The sequence below is a fragment of the Triturus cristatus genome, chromosome 4_2 (assembly GCF_964204655.1).
Source record: "Triturus cristatus chromosome 4_2, aTriCri1.1, whole genome shotgun sequence".
NCBI lineage: Eukaryota > Metazoa > Chordata > Amphibia > Caudata > Salamandridae > Triturus > Triturus cristatus.
The window spans coordinates 221,160,044-221,177,576 of record NC_140586.1 but is presented as its reverse complement, the minus strand read 5'-3'; the positions used below and the strand labels follow the sequence as shown (position 1 = coordinate 221,177,576).

At 46.5% G+C, this 17,533-nt stretch overlaps 1 protein-coding gene across 1 annotated transcript in view; it reads right to left on the bottom strand.

The window, feature by feature from the left end:
• Positions 1–17,533, bottom strand: part of CBX7 (chromobox 7) — a 70,612-nt gene that overhangs the window by 24,304 nt on the left and 28,775 nt on the right. The window contains exons 3-5 of the mRNA XM_085601276.1: positions 15,859–15,924; positions 13,164–13,230; positions 12,440–12,812 (exon numbers count right to left, since the gene is read on the bottom strand). Coding sequence (XP_085457402.1) covers positions 12,440–12,812; positions 13,164–13,230; positions 15,859–15,924 — 506 coding nt within the window. The remainder of the gene's footprint in view (positions 1–12,439; positions 12,813–13,163; positions 13,231–15,858; positions 15,925–17,533) is intronic.

Sequence of the window (17,533 nt, the reverse complement as noted above, 5' to 3'; positions counted from 1 at the left end):
GTTCATCCATATTGCATTGCCCTTTGACCGTGGGTGTGGGAACCTGGCGGCGAAGGTTGGGCATTTTGCGTTTTCTTGTGTGGCGAACAGGTCTATGTCTGGTTGTCCCCACTTTTGGAAGAATGGGAGTAAGACTTTGGGGTGTAGTTCCCATTCGTGTAATTGCTGTGTGTGGCGACTTAGGAGGTCGGCCACCTGGTTCTGAACCCCTGGGAGGTGTTCTGCTAGCAGGTAGATGTTTTGGGGAATTGCCCATCTCCAGATTTGTTGCGCAAGTTGGGACAGTTGTAGAGAATGTGTCCCTCCTTGTTTCTGTATGTAATACATTGTGGTCATGTTGTCCGTGCGGATGAGGAAAGTCTTGTTTTGTAGATGCACTTGGAAGGATTTCAGTGCTAGGAACACAGCTAGAAGTTCTAGGTGATTGATGTGGAGCGGTTTTTGTTGAGTGGTCCACCTGCCCCGAGTGGTGTGTTGAAGGAGGTGGGCTCCCCACCCCGTGAGAGATGCGTCGGTGGTCAGCACAACTTGTGGAAGAGGCTCTAAGAACGGCCGCCCTTTGGACAGGTTGATGGTGTTCCACCACTTCAGCTAGCGAAGTGAGCGGCTGTCCACCAACACCAGATCGGTAAGTTGCCCGTGGGCCTGGTTCCACTGTTGTGCTAGACATTCCTGTAAGGGACGCATTTGAAGGCGTGCGTGGGGTACTATGGAGATGCATGACGCCATCATGCCTAAGAGTTGCATGAACACTCTTGCGGGGAGAGAGTGTTGTATTTGAAATTTTTTGATGAGACTCTGTATGTTGGCTATCCTGGCTGTGCTGGGATAAGCTATGGCTTTGGATGTGTCTATGGTGGCTCCCAGGTATTGTTGTACTTGGGAGGGTTGTAGTTGAGATTTGGGATAGTTGATGGTAAATCCCAAGTTGTGTAGGGTTTGAATAGTGCGGTGAGTGTGGAGAACGCATTTGTCTAGAGTATTGGCTTTTATGAGCCAATCGTCCAGATAGGGGAAGACATGGATTTGTTGTCTCCTGAGGTGCACTGCCAAGCATTTGGTGAATACCCTGGGTGCGGTTTTTACTCCGAATGGGAGAACTGTAAACTGATAAGTGCTGACCGTCTACCACGAATCGTAGATACTTCCTGTGAGCGGGATGCATAGGGATGTGAAAATATGTGTCATTGAGGTCTAATATGGCAAGGAAGTCTCCTTGTTGAAGTAATAGAAGGACCTGTTGGAGAGTGATCATGTGGGAATGATCCGATTGTATGTACTGGTTTAGTAGTCTGAGGTCCAGTATGGGTCTTAAGGTTTTGTCCTTTTTGGGAATGAGGAAGTATAGGGAATATACTCCTGTGCCCTGATGTTGTAGTGGAACAGGTTCTATTGCGTGTTTTTGAAGCAAAGACTGTATTTGTTGTTTGAGGAGCGTGAGGTGGTGAGATGTCATGGGACGGTGCCTGGGTGGTATGTTTGGGGGTGGGTTTATGAGTTTGAGGCAGTAGCCAGATTGGATAATTTGTCTTACCCTCCTGTCTGTAGTGATGGTATTCCAGACAGGTAGGAACTGTTGAAGTCTTCCCCCGACCGGAGTGGAATGGTCTGGGGGGAGTGGTGGCAAGTCACTGTTTGGTGGCTGTAGAGGTGCGGGTGTTGTTGTTGCCCCATCCTCGGCCTTTAGTATTGTTTCCCCGATAACCTCCTCTAAAATATCCTCTGTTAGGGGATGTTTGACCTGATGCTTTGAAGGTGGAAGAGTTGTCTGTTCCCACATTTTTGGAAGCTCCTCTATAAAAGGAGCGACGAAAGGAGCCTCTGGGTTGAGTAGACTGCAATGCTCCCATTGATTTGGCAGTCTCATTATCCTTCTTCATTTTTTCTAGGGCAGTGTCTACTGCAGGCCCGAATAGTTGCTCCTGATTAAAGGGTTGAGCAAGAATGGTGGTTTGGACTTCCGGCTTGAAGTCGGAAATGCGCAGCCATGCGTGGCGTCTAAGCAATACACGTGTTGACTGCCCTAGAGGCGGTGTCCGCTGCGTCTAATGCACATTTAATGGAGGCATTGGATATTAGTTTGCCCTCTTGGATGAGGTCGGTGGCCTGTGTTTTGTATGGATCAGGCAGGTGTAGCAAGAGATCCTCTAGTTGATCATAATGAGCTCTATCATAACGAGCCAATAGGGCTTGTGTATTGGCAATACGCCAGTGGTTAGCAGCTTGTGCGGCAACCCTTTTGCCGGAAGCCTCCAAGAGTTTAGACTCTTTGTCTGGGGGCGGCGTGTCTCCGGTTGTTTGGGAGTTCGCCCGCTTTCTGGCATTTGATACGACTAGTGAGTCTAGGGGGAGTTGCGCCTTGATGTACGCAGGATCTTGTGCCGCCGGTCTGTATTTTTTTTCTATTCTGGGGTTGAGAACCCTGGCCCTGACATGGTCTTTAAAAACCTCACTGGCATGCTTTATCACTCCCTTAATCATGGGTAGAATGTGAACGGTCTTCTGCGACTGCTCAAAAGTGTCGAGGAGAAAATCCTCCTCAGGAGTGTCGGTGTGCATGGTGACGCCATGAAACAATGTCGCTTTGTTTATAAGCTGACCGAACCCTAAATGGTCATCCGGAGGGTAGGGTTTTGAGGGGTATGGAGTGGGGTCAGGCATATCAGGTATAGGGTAAGTCCAGTCATCTACTGGTGCTGTGTCCGGGAGTGTAAAGGGATCAGTAGGATCAGTAAAGAAATCTGCGTCTCCCCCTCCCCCTAAATCATCATCATCCTGTGGAGGTGGTGTGTCAGAAGGAGATGGTAGAGGTGAAGGGGGTGGGGGGGATGGAATAGGAGGTAATGTAGGAGAGGAAGGACGTATGGGTAAAGTGGCACAGTCCTTCTTTGGAGGTGCTGGAGGAGGTGTTGTGTCCAGCTTCCTTTTCTTGTAGGGCACCGCTGTGACATGTCCCGTTTTTGAATTTATGTAAATCCGTTTTTGCTTTGGATCAGGCCGAAAGAGTTCCTCACTGTCCGCAGGCGGCTTTGGCGCTGACTTTTTTGTTTCTTTAAGGACTTGTTTTGGCACCGAGGATGTTTTTGGTGCCGAAGAACTTTTCGGTTCCGGTGGATTTTTCGGTGCCGAAGAACCTTCGGTGCCGAATGACCTTTCGGTGTCGGTGGAGACCTCGGCGCCGAAGAACGTTTCGGTGGCGGTGGAGATGTCGGTGCCGAGTGACGTTTTGGGGCCGATGGAGATTTCGGTCTCGGAGCCTGCTTCGTTGCCGAAGGTATTATAGGCCCAATGACATGAGGTTTGCTCGAGCCTGAGCCACCTGCAGGCTTACTTTTCTTCGGAGCCGGGCCCGAGCTTCTGAAGATGTTTTTGGATCGCGACTGTCTTGACCAATGTCTTTTTGGGTGGTGTTGGGGTAGGGGGGCTGGTACTCACAGGCTGCCCCAGATCAGAATCGTCGGACACGATCTGGAGATCTTCGGAGTCGTTGTCAGGGACATCCTGTGCAAAGATGTCTTCTGGTTCCGGAACCGGCTTGGCCATGATATGGCGTCGAGCTCTTCGGTCCCGGATAGTTTTCTTCGAACGGAATGCGGCGCAGGCTGGACAGCTGGATTCGTTGTGGTCTGGTGAAAGGCACAAATTACAGACCTCGTGGTGATCACTATGAGGAGACTTTGCTCCACATTGGGGGCATTTTTTAAAAGGTGTCCTTTCCTTCAGCCGCGTCCGGACCGATGTGGATTTCGACGTCGAGTTTTCAATTTTCTGCTGGAGCGGAAAAAAGTTCATCCGAACCCAATGGCGGAAAAAAACAATCTGAGGATGGAGTGGATGCCCATGCGCACTGTTGTCCAGAGGAGGAGTCACCTATCTCGTGACCAAAGACTTCTTCCGAAGACAACAACAACCTGCAATCATCCGAGCCCAACACCAGATGGCGAACTTATCCTCAGTGTGTGATCTGCAGCTCATATGCCTCGAACATACTGTTTAGCTTTGGCATAACAAGTATGGATGCGTTTGACAATCCACCTTGCAAAGCCTGCCTTGCAAACAGGGTGACCTTTGTGGGGTTTTGCAGAAGCCATGAAGAGCTGGTTAGTTTTGTGGAGGGACTGTAATGCATCTAAGATGCGCAATGCCCTTTCCGCTACAGAATCAGGTTGTAGATAGAATACGGGTAGCTCAATAGTTTGGCTAACGTGGAAAGGTGATAGTTACTCAAGTAGGAATTTCGGATTAAACCTAAGCACTACCCTGTCTGAGTGTACCTGAATAAATGGTTCCTGAATAGCGGGATTGCAATTCACTGATGCGCCTGAGCAAAGTTACTGTTATGATAAAATCTAACTTCCAGGCAAGAAGCTGTAAGTTGCAAGAGACAAGGTTAAAAGGAAGCCTCATAAGCCTTATGAGGACCACATCAAGGTTCCTCGCAGGGGTTGACTCTGCTCTTAGAGGCATTTCCATTTTGAGTCTCTCTATGAACGCCTTGAGCATCAGAATCCTTAAGAGAGCAGAGTTGAGCATCAGAATCCTTAAAAGAGCCGAGTGTTACCTGTTCTGCATGTATACTGCTACAGTGGAGGCACATATAGGTATAAGCAAGACTTGCCTTCAGGAGGTGTAGAAGTTAACAAATGATATCCTGAACCTTGACACTGAAGGAGTTTAGTTGCTTAGAGATGCAGTAGTGAACAAATCACTTCCACTTGGCTGCATAACGTGTGCGGTGTGCCTACATGCCCCGTGCAGAATGTCAATACACTCAAAGAGGTGTCTGTAGCCAGGACCTCCAGTGCCATATCACTAGGTTGATCTAACTGGGATTTAGGAGCCACATTTGTCCACATTATTGTAAGAGAAGTGTCAGCCTGATTGGTAGCGTCTCATGGGGCGTGATGAACATCTATAAGAGCATATAGTATGAAGACACTCTAGCCAACATTGTGGCCATCAGTTTGGGGATCATGGACATCTGTCTCATTGTCCTCACCAAGAAAGCTATGTGTCGCAAAGGCAGAAAAGCGTAGGCAAATATCCCTGACCAGTTCATTCATAGTGCATTGTCCATCGCCGTCTGTGAGGATGCCTGCCTGGGCATTTTGCATTTTCATGGGAGTGGGGGCAAAGTTGAGTGCTGGGTTTCCCCACCGCTGAAAGTACCTACGGGTGGAGTACTCACTCAAGGACTTTTTGATACTTCCTGCTTAAAATGTTTGCAGAATCGTTAGCCCCTCCTGACAGGTGTTCTGCGGGAATAAGTATCTTGTTGCAGATAGCCCAGTGCCAATTCTCTTGGGCTAGTGGAAGGGGGGACTGGTTTTGGAGCGTAGGCATGTAATACATGGCTGTCATTATATGCACCATCTTGCTGTAAACCAACTTGCAGAATTCTATGTGGACTAAGGGGGTGGCCAATAGCTCAAGGTAGTTGATTTATCGACCCTGCTAGTGAGGGGTTCAACAGCCTGCAGTCATATTGCAGAGATGTGAGTTCCACCCAGTGAGCAATGAGTCAGTGGCAATAGTCACCTACAGAAAAGGTCCAAGAAAAAGGCCTTCTGTGCAACAGGTTGCTCTTTCACCATTACAGAGAGCTGTGCCACCATGCAGAGTGCCGGCCATTAACAATACTAGAGCTTCCCATAAACCCTACGATTGTGATCACTGCCTATCAAGGCACTGCTGGACGTGGAGCATGTGCCATCTGGTGTGCAGCACAATTGCTGCAATGGATGCCATCATACTCAAGGGCTTCATTACAGTTTTTACAGTTAGCGGATTAAATAAAAAAAGGCAACACCTGTTGGAATGCCATCACACTGCTTGTTGGGATATGCTTTCCCCCTGGCATTGTTTAACACGGAGCCCAAGAAAGGCTGAAACTGGTGGGGTTGGAGGTGGACCTTTGTTGCATTTCCTGTGAAATCCAGGCTGTTGAGCAGGGTTAGAGCTGTGACATGGTTGCCTGCTTCAACTCTTGATAAGCCATTCATCAAAATATGGGAAGGCGTGGATGTCCGCTCTGCGCAGATGAGCAGCTACCACCACCAGACACTTGATGACCTAGTGAATCCTACCTAAAAACAGAGGTACTGGTGTTATGTTACAGGGGATTTGTAGAGCGCACGTTCACCAGGCGGTTTCTTGGCGCTGAGGGAGGACGGTAGTTGCATAATAGTGAATGAGTCTTCAGTTGTGCATCTGGGTTAATAGCCAGGTCCTAAGTAATTTTTTTGAACTCTGTGTAGGAGTCGGCGGTGCGTAGATTGGAGGGGAGGGTATTCCAGAACTGGGGGGCCAAGATCATGTATCTAAGACCTCCATGTTTCTTTCATTTGAAGCTGTGGGAAACCAACAGATTTTTATTTGAGCAACGTAGATCGCAAGATGGAATGCACCGCTGTATATTGAAGGCGATGAAGGCGGGGCCACGTCCTGAGAGGGCTTTATGGATGGTACAGCACAGTTTAAACAGGCAGCATTGGGGTAAAGGAAGCCAGTGAAGGCTTTTCAACAGTGGGCTCACATGCCGTTGTTTAGGCTGACCGAAGATAAGCCTAGCTGCCCGATTTTGGACCAGTTGCAGCCGATGTAACTGGTAGGCCGGTATGCCAGTATACAGGGAGTTTGCTTAATCAATACGCGAGATGACCAGGGCAAGAACCACTTGGGTCAGATCTGCGGTGGAAAGGAATCTGCTGATTTTCCGAATTCTTCGGATATGGAAAAAACACGCAGAGACCACTGAGCTGATCTGAACCTTCATGGTTAGGTCGTTACGGATGACGATTCCCAGACTTTTTACCGAGCTGACGGGAGGGGGTTCCATAATAGCGGTGACCAGAAGTTAGAATTCCAGGGGTTGACCAGACCACCAGTAAGGATCAACTCAGTTTTGTCTGGGTTTAACTTGAGTTGATTAGTATTCATCCAATCACTGATGAAATTCATAGTAGATTGGAAGCTGAACACAGATAATGCAGGTGTGTCAATGTTAAATACCAACTGACGGTCGTCAGCGTAATTAAAGACCACAACCTCTCGTTTACGCAGGGGGAGAACATACAGATTGAAAAGCAAGGGTGAAAGGGAAGAGCCCTGCGGGACTCCGCAGGTCAATTTATTTTGCTCTGCCCTGAAGCTAGCAAGACGCACCGATTGAGAGCGGTTGCTAAGAAAGGAAGTGGTCTATTTCAAAGACAGGCCCTGAATTCCAGCGCGGCCGACACAGTCGATCAGAAGATGGTGATCGACCGTGTCGAAGGCAGACGACAGATTGAGAAGCACCAGGGCCTGGGTGGAGCCCTAATCAGACCCCCTTTTCAGTTCTTCCGTAACTGCCAAAATAACGACTCAGTAGTGTTCAGGTCTAAAACCTGCTTGGTGAGAGTCCAGATAATGGGTCTCCTCTACAAAGGAGCTAAAACAGGTGGCAACATGGGTTTCTAAAACCTTGCTTAGTTAGGGCAACAGGGAAATGGGGCGGTAGCTGCCGGGTGCTAATGGGTCTAGACTGTTTTTTTTTTTTTTTAAAGAACAGGGACAACTTCCGCCATCTTTAATAGATTGGGGACAGTCCCTTGGGCAAGGGAGTTAAGAAGCAGTAAAGGAGGAGCCAGACAGCGCGAAAAATGTTACCGCAGGATATGGGGAGGACAGCTGTCTGTGGGTGAGCCTGATCCCACTTTGAGTAGGGCGAGGAAAGCATCTCTAGTAATGGGTGGAATGTGATCTAAAAGCACAGAATTTGTGCGAAAGTGAGGGGGAGCCGGGGGGTTTAGAGGATTTAGGGATGCTAGCTTTGATGGTAACAATTTTCTCGATAAAAAAATTATTGAGCGAGTCACATAGGGATTGCGATAGAGTGGGTTTAGCAATGGCTCGGTCTAATTTGGAGAGTTAGTCCACTATGGAGAAAATGTCCTTCACTTTATTGGTGTAACTTAATATTTTAGCAGAAAAATATTCTGCCTTAGTTTGAAGGATAGTTGTTTTGTAGTCTTTTAATAAGGACACAAAAACAGCCTTTTGAATAGGGCTAGTCACGTCGCCATTTGCGTTTTGCTTTCCTCAAGGCTAGTTTCTTTGACTTCAGATCTGCCGAAAACCAACGTTGGGGAGGGGGGGGAGAAGAGACACTCCTCCGGGGCAACGGGGGCGGAGACTGTTAGTAAGGAGCCCCGGGGGCTGAGACTGTTAGTATGGAGCAGAGGTTATCAATATCCGCTCGACTCGAATTTCTGGCCATAAAATTACCTGGCAGAGGGGCGTTGTTTAGACGGACATTAGGCATCCTTGAGGTCCTCAAGTACAGTCAAGTGTTCTTGGCTGAGGATGTGTTGACCTAGTGGAATGTGGGCAGGGAAGTTGTTGAATTTGAAGCAGAAGCCCTGCTTAACTACTGATAGTACCCTGATCTGAAGTTATTTTCTTGCAGCAAGGGTGGAAATGCTTCCATCTATTTTGGGAGACCGTCTCCTGTTGCTTTGGCTGAGGCCCATTCCCTTACTGTGGGTACCACCAGGGAATCTGGGAGGAGCTGACCGCCTGAATTAGAGGGCAATTTGAAGAACATTAAACTTAAACCTATGGCACTACCACCTTAGCCCTGATAGGGTATTATAGGTTATCAGGGGCTAACTTGAGCGGGCCTTTGAGCATGCGCAGAAATAGGACAGTGAATTCTGTCTTGGAGATGGTCTCCACCACAAATTCGTCCTTGTCTTGTAGTACATGCATGCATACTTTGTTGGCGGGTCGCTACCTGGATGAAGTCAGTGGTATCATCTGATGGAAATGGCTTGGCTGGATACAGTTGGGGGGGCGGGAGGTATAGGAAGTCTGACACTGGAGTTGTGTCAGGGATCATCTACATACCCTGCAGGCTAGCCATAAGGGTTTCCTTCACCATATTAGTCGCCAGGATGAGAAGAGAAATTGAATGATCCATCAGGAGACTGAGCAGAAGGTGGGAAAGTGTGTAAGTTTAGGCATGGTGGTGGCGTATTCGGCTGCAAGTGCCTGGGTGTAAGAGGCTGGGGTGAGAACTTGTTGCCTGACCCAACATCTCTTGATTGATATATTTGTAAAGCACATGAATGCCCAGGTGCGTCTTGGCGCTAGAGTCAGTAGGAGACAGTGATGCTGGTATGGGATACAAGCTGAATCAGTTGGCAAAGAGCCAGGTTTTTAGCGCCCTTCGAAAAGAGATTAGTGATGTGCTGCTCTTGATCGTGATTGGAAGGTTCCAGGTCTTAACTGTCCCTAACAGGAAACTTCTTCCACTCCAGCGGACCTGCTTGAACTTCGGTGTTTGTAGAAGTTTTTGTATGAGCTGATCTTAAACTTCTGTCCGGCACATACCATTTCAGGTGAGTCCTCAAAAACTGAGGCACTATGCCATGTAGAGCTTTAAAGGCAGAGCATTGTGATTTAAATGTAATCCTTTTGTCCACTGGAAGCCAGTGGAGGGCTCTTAATCTGTGGGAGACTGGCTTAAACCTAGGGATATCCAGTACTAATCTGGCTGCTGCATTCTGTAGTCACTGCAGTTTTAGTAAATACTGGGATTGGATCCCCACATATAGGGCCAAGGCTACGACTAGTGTTTTAGTGCATTGGGTCGGGGGGGCTAAATGGGCAGATTATCCTGATCATTTTTAAAATGAGCCAGATGGTATAGGAAAGCTTGTTGATCTGACTATTGAATGTCAGTTTGTCAAAGATGAATCCTAGATTTTTTACCTTAGGCGCTGGGGTTGGGCAGTCGCCCAAACTGGCAGGCCACCATCTAGGTGACCAAAGGGATGAATCTGATTCTAACTGCATGACTTAGGTTTTTTCGCCGTTCAATTTCCAGCAGTTGGACTGCATCCATTGGTTTACCGGTGTCATGCAACAATAAAAACGGTTGGCTGTCTCCTCCACGTTGCTTGAGACTAACACCACCACCTGTGTGTCGTCTGCAGAAGAGACAGCCGAAAACCTAAACTGACTAATGATCGAGGCCACATATACATTGAAAAGTGTGGGGCTCAAAGAACAGCCTTGAGGCACCCCACAAGGCAGTTTGTAAGACCTGGACGTGGAGGCTCCCAGTTCACCAGAGAAAGTTCTATCCGCTAGGTAAGATGACAACAGAGTGAGGGCGGTATCTTGGATCCCCAGCTCTGCTAATCTGTTGGCTAGTATTTCGTGGTTCACTGTGTGGAAGGCTGCCGACAGATCTAACAAAATCAAGGCGCCAGAGCTCATTCTGAAAGGTTAGCATCCGTTTCATAGGAATCTGAGTCAGTGTAGTTCCAGTCTTTCCTGGGGCTGCTTAGCAGAAATAATGCCTGCCTCTGGGTGGATTAAGAGCTTCTTCTGTCTGGTGCTGAGATACTCTGCCAGTCTCTCCAGGATAGGAGACTCTAGATTCCTCCGATAAGGGTGTGGGAAAAGTTCCTTGGTTTCAGCTTAGCACTCCGTTCTGGAGGCAGTGTTGGCATCAATTTCAACTGCAAGAAGGGAGTTTGTCCCCCTAGGACAAGAGCATGGTCAGGTAAATGCCAAGGTACAACTCCTTTTGGGGGGAGCTAGCTCAGCAGCTTTTTCTTGGTGCAGACCGGAGCCCAAGGGCGGCAGTAGACTGAAGGCTGCCTGGCTCCTGCCTTGCCACTCCGACAGGGTGCTTAAAAGGGCCGGCTGCCAGCCTGTGCCTTAGTACTTATAATTGTGTTGTCCAGTGTATTCTTGGTGCGAGGTCTTGTAGGCCAAATAGGAGCCCCTTCTGGGTCATCTTCAGCGGCACTTGAGGAAAAAGCTTCAGGGCTAGGCATCAATAGTTATCAGGATCCAGGAGGAACACACTTTTCTTCCTCTATGCTGAGTGGTTACTTTTTGCCAAAGATGTTGGCCATCTTGGAGGATGACAGTTGTTGCATTTTTGAGTGCGCCCAATTTCTTTTCCTTCAGTAACTTAGGGTCTTCTTGCACAGTTAAGTGAGGCAGAGCTCACAAGAGGTCTCTTTGGGGCCAGGCAAAGGTGGCAAACGCCGTGTTGGTCTGTGAACAGGTACTTTGCATTGCACTGTGGGCACAATAGAAAGGGTGTGCGTTCCATCACCCTCTATTCAGCACTCTCTGAGGGGAGTTCCTTGGCGATTGAAGGAGACTCAATCAAGTTGAAGACCCAGAATGTCAGTCACAGGGGCATCTAAGCAAGACAGACTGGTCGGCAGATTTAAAGCAGTGCTCCTACCAAGAGCAGCTGAACAGCGGTCAACTGTGTTCTGTTCTACAAGTCGCTGGTCACGAAAAGTCAAACCATTAGACCTGAAAGGCTGCGATGAGCACATCGATCTTGGAGGTGTTGGTAAATGCGTCTGAACAAGACAGCGCATTAATAAAATAATTTTAAAAAAAGCATACACAAGGTGGAGTCGGTGACCATACATATTATGGAGTAAGGGATGAGTCACAGAACAACACCTGTGACTTGAAGCATCCATGATGCTTTACACAGTTGTAAAGTCTGAACCCAACACTGGAAGGCAGGAGTATGCAGAGCATGTACATCTACAGCCATAAATGCTTTCAACATTTTATTATGAGTTGCTCAGCTTTAAATATGTATATTCTGGGAGGTGATATCAAACATTTAACTACCTAAAGGCATTAACATAGCAAAAGTCAAAATGGACAGATGAGACACATTAAAAGAGTAAAGGCCTAATACAGTGGAGCACATATGTGAGAGACGAGCCAATGCTTTAACAATGTAGTGTGGGATGTGAGCATTCTGCAGTAGAGAAAGGACTCTGGAACAAGAAACCATGAGGCAGGACCCGTCAAGGGAGATTCTAGATTGAAGTGGGTTTTGCTTCACAGAAAAGGTGGTACATTCAAACTGAACTGAAAGACACGTGGATAATAATAAAGGGGGATATACTGTAAGAGCAATGAAAGAAGAGGAAATGTGGGGTTTAAAACGTGTTGGGAATTGATCATTCTGGTCAGGCCTGAAAGCGGTTACCTGCAGAGGACTGCCTGTGAGACACGTGCTAAAGCAAGCTCTCACCTTTCCTCAAGTACAATTCTCTCAGCCATCTGTTTCAAGAATGGGGTAAACCAATTTTCTGGTCACAAGACTTAAGAAGAAATCCGCATGGATTTGACAACTCAGACAAGTGACAGGGTTTACAAAAAAAAGGCAATGTAACTAACTACCTCCCACTGGCTTTTCGTAGATCAAGATTCCAGTTTTTGTTAATGTTCAACAGAAAGGCCACAAATTCAGATTATTAATTTAGGCTTGTGTGGAATGACAACACCACTCGTTCATAAATCTGTGACGTATTGGTCAAATAACATGAACAAATCACGGCACTGCCAACAACTGCCCCTTAACACCAAAAAGCATAAAAGAAACACTTAAAAACGTCATTACCATCTTTCTTGGTAGGTTGCTCTGGCCAGTCAATGGCAGCTTTTGGAGGGGGGTCGAAACTGTCAGCTTTTGGAGGGGGGTCGAAACTGGCCACTTTCACTTCAGACTCCTTTGCCAGGTACTCCCGGCGTCGTTTCAAAGCCTCGAGTGCCGCTGCCCGGCCCAGCTTGCGTGAGAGACGCAGAAACTTCCGATTCTTGCGCTGCCGGCGGACACTCAAAGGGTGGTGGCGGGGCTTGGCCTGGGCCTCAGCCCGATCAACATGGATGGGCTTGGATTGGTCCACAGTGCCAAACCTCCGTGACAAGTGGAAGCAGAGCTTGCGTTCCTTCACCTTCTTGTGAGCACTCCGCAGGTCCATGCCATAAAGCCTCTAGAGAACATAATGATAATCAGTCACAACTTTTTTTTACCCCCAAAAGTAAAAAGTACCCAGCATCAAGGCTCCGTCCTACTCTGGTGCTCAGTTAAGCTACTGTAATACAGAACCACCTCTAATAAGGGCCCGAGTTTTGCCGCAAGGATGGGGTAACCCAATTTAATTTTCATAGCACCTTTCATCAAGGTCCCACCATGGCCACATCTGAATCATGGTGCCTTCTTTCAATCAACACGGTCCCCAAACCAGTTTCCACATTCAGACCGACAGCACATCAAAGTTCTGGGAATTGGGCAACGAGGATTTCTGGGAAAGAGGCCGTTAGAGACTGGGTCTGAAAAGTACCTGCAGAACGCGGCGTTTTGGTTTGGGTCCTCGCTTTCGGCATCCCGATGCACGGTCTTTCTCCTCCCTACAAGAGAGGAAACATATTACAAAGTGGGACACAAACCATCCCCCTAGGTTCGTCACTAGAAACACCCCCAATCCGTGCCAAGTTATGCACTTCAGTTCAGCTAGATCTGTACTTGTCTGCTTTAATTCCTAGCCAGTAATTTTTCTGACTTTGCTAAACAAAACGTTGCCATTTCCAGAAACAAAAGCGTAAATTTAGTATTTCTATACCCGAGAACGTAACGGAGATACATTTTTGAAAGCTTAAGGCAGACCCTTTAAAACTAGTTTTCTTAGGTTGTCTAGGACATGCGACTGACTCTGCCACAATCCCACTGGTCTTGCAGAAGAGCCAACCTGTATGGCGACCTCCAACGTGCCCCCTCGAATACTCGGCCGCTTTATTAGCAGATCATACAACAGATCAATATACTGGGAGACAATTTCACAGCAGCCTAGTATCGAAAACACCGGTAACAAACTGGGGCACCAAAATGATACAATTTCTCCTCACTTAAACGCAGGGCTTCAAGTGGGATGAAAAATCTGGGGGGGGGGGGTCTCTCGAAGGGACGTGGCCGATGCAGTTAAGGGCGTGGCTTAAAACGCGTAAACTAAAAGTCTGTGTTTAGCATAGTTTGCCTCCTCACTGGCATGTTGCTACTTCTGTGATTGAAACCAGAAATATAATACATAAAGTTAGATTACCTACAACAGGCTAGGGCTATTGGCCGTGTCAATGGCCGTTAGTTGCATAAAATACATCAGCAACAACTATGGCTTTGTTGAATAGATTATTGCTGCAGTTGGTATTTTTTTTTCACCCCGAGGGTGAGGGCAAAAATGGAGCACCCGATAGGGACGCGTTTTAGCAGCTGCTTTTTGAACTGCCGGGGCTGAGCACCAGCAAGACCCAGCCCACTTAAAGCCCTGCTTAAAAGCCATCATAGATGTATGTAACCTGATCTAGCACGTTTTTAAGTTGCACCTGCTAGGGGCAGTCAACGCTTATCAACGATTCCAAACTAAATATGCGTGTTGACAACGTATTGACAATGCTGAATGATGGGGGGGGGGGGGGGGGGGGGGGGGGACGATCAGTTTGAAGTCCTAGGAGACTTTTTTTTATTCATTCATCAGGATTTTCTTTAAGTTCGGAACAGTCTCAAACTATTAATATAACTCGAATAACTTTACTCTTTTAGTACCAGAATTTTATTTATGAAATTGAATTTAGAGGTGCTTCGTTTACTAAATTTCCCTTATCGTTTTGTCAAATTATTAAGTTTGGAGCTTGTCCGTCAGTCCCCGTTTGTAACCAGGTTTAAAATAAGCGTACCGATAACTCAATTGTTTGAAAGTCTACTGCAAAGATCTTTATGAAAAGTGGAGATCCAATCCCCTGTTAAATAGTCTTTAGTGTTATTAAACTATCACAGTAAACCAGAATTAATGTTGTTCATTTAGAAAAAAAAACACTTAATGTAGCCATGAGGCAGTTTCATAAAGTGCTGGGAAGAGAGTGTAAAAAGCCACCAGGGAAGGATCCTTGTAAACAAAAGGATTGTCCTTAAGGCAGCTGTATCACAACTTAAAGGCAGGTTTGGCTGTTGTGTCATGATTTTTAGGCCAAGCGTATCAGACAGCGCAAGCGGTTTGTTGCAAAATACCTATTGCAACCTTACCAGGAACCTACAGGGGCTTTGCAGCCCTCCTATTGGTTACCATTGGTTGGCTTTATTTTCTTTTATTTGCTTGCTTCTTAATCAATGGCTTTCTTTGTCCATTTTGCATTAGTCCCTACCCTGGAGCATAGCCTCTAACACCTCATTGGCGTGTTTCAATTCTTCCACTGCTCACTTTTAGGAAACATTTTCTTTTTGCTCAAGCACTCAATGAGAGTACATGTGTTTTACAGCTCTCCCCCTTGTGCACCTCTTCCCTGTGTTGACTTCAGTGGTGCGGTCTTCCTCGTGTTGCAAGTTCTCTCATGTCCCCCATTAAACTCACAATGTCCCCAAAGATCCTGAGTTGCTTTTCTCACTCATGTGTTTCTCCCTCTGCCCTCCTTATTGCCGTTCCTCGTACGCTGCTTTCCCCTTCCCCCACCCTGCCCCTTCATCTCTCCCCCCCTCGCTGCACCCATCTTTTTAAAAACCTTTTTTGCGGGTGGGGGAGAACCAGGAGGCAAATTGCTGCTCCTCCCACCTCCAACAAAATATATATATTTTTTTATATCAATCCATCTCGGATCACCAATTTTTTGTAAATGACGCCAGCATCATTGTGCGTGCACAAATGCGTAACGAGGCATACGTGCCTACAAAATGAAAAATTGAGTTTTCTTTTCAACTTTTGGCTATGCAGCACAACATGGCCAAAAGGCATTGGCAAAGCAAATACATCCAAAAGGCGATACATATTGGCTTTGCCACTCAATACCCATTAGAATTTGGTATAAACTAATGGTTTAACTCTTTACAAGTCTAGTAGTTTCTAAATGCAACTCCGTAAAGAAAGTCATAATTTACCCAATACCTTGCTTCCATATAGATTGTGCAGTAATACTGTGCTCTACAATAACATTCTAGAAATCTGTGGGCTCCCATCTTATCATTCAAAGAGCAGCTCCTCGCACAATACTCACTTTTCCTCATACGCCATCACCAAACGTGGGTCCAGAATGTGGTCCTCTGGTTCCCACGTACTGTACCTAGGAAATCCAAAAGCCAGACAGTTAAAAGATTAAAATAAGGCAAGCTAGGATTGGAGGGCCATATAAATCCGCCCTCTTTGCAATCACACATTTGTTCTCCCAGAAAACGATGGTGTCCAGAGACAAACATGTATCCGGAGGAAAAGTGATATAAAACCCTAGTGGAGGTAAAATGTTTTTCATTCAATAATTAACTTAAAGCCAACATCTTTCTGTATGCTTGGAGAGAAATCGCAGCTCTTGGCTCCCTTTCTCATGCTGCTCAAAACATTCGCAAATCCAGCGGGCCAAAACACTTTTTGAGCCACAATTGTTTAACCTGGCAGCCAAATTAACATTTGCAGCAGGCAGAAACAGACTGTGAAGTAGCCTTAGCAATGGACTGCAGACTAACACTAAGCTCAATATATGACAAACAGTCAAGTCAGAGTAATTCTGCGCATGCACTTGGATATACAAAATCTTGGACAGTTTAGATTAACTATTTGTGGATCAGAGAGCCTACAAACTTGCAATTCATCAACAATTTAAGTAGGCACTTCAAATTTAGATTAAAGAAGGGAGAAAGATATTCACAGCTTTGTAGCATAAGCTTACTTTGAATTTTCATTTGGAACTGAACTCTAATCAGCATTGCAATGCACAGCAATTTCTAAATTTGAAGTTGTGATTTTTATTTACCTTGCAGCCCAAAGCAAGCAAACAGACAATCTGAATACCAAAACGAGCTGTCAAAGCACAGAGATCTATAAATCACTATTTTGACTATGCTGCTAAGGAGGTAGTCCAAATTGGCAATAGAAATATCACACAGAGGCATATCAAACAAACAATCAGAGGCAGATAAATTCCAAAGGACCAATTTTTATGAATACATCTTCTCAGATTCCTCACCTTATGAATATTACTTCAAACTCCAGAATAGTCTGAAAACTCTTACTCCAGCAATATCACTCCCCAGCACCACCAGCGGGTGCCATGCGGCATAAGCCGCTATTCTGCCCACTGAGTGCTATGACACTGGAGTAGATTAGCTGCCAATTAGCGCCCTGGAGTCAATTCCTTATTTTCCGCACCTCATCATTGAAGGTTCTGAAGTGCTCGCCATGCTTTACCGATGAAATTACTGCACATTCTCGCAGCAACTAGGTCATGTGTCTTCTCCAAAGATTTAAGTGTTTTGAAATGTCCTTGTTGGGAGCCACATGACAACTGTATGCACTATTTGGGCTTGGAACAACTCCGAGGCCTGCAACCCCTGCTTATGCAACTTTTTTTTTTACCTCTTTTGCATCCAACTGAGGAGCAAATGCAAAGACTGGACCACAGGCGTGCAATTCCCTACTAAATAGTCTGCATTCGACAGGCTAGAGGGGATGATCAGCTATTTGTGAGGTTCACCAGAGTCAAGGAGGCAAGACCGTGATCAAGTGCACCAGCCATCATTCGGTCATCAGATAGATCTGACATGCCGTATCTGAGAAAGACAAAATGAGATTTCCAAGCACTCCAAACAAGTCAACGTTGAGTTTGTGCTAACAACATTCTTTATTTTCACAATGTGTCTCAATTTCGCCAACAAGTGTTTCGTCTCATGCTGCAGATG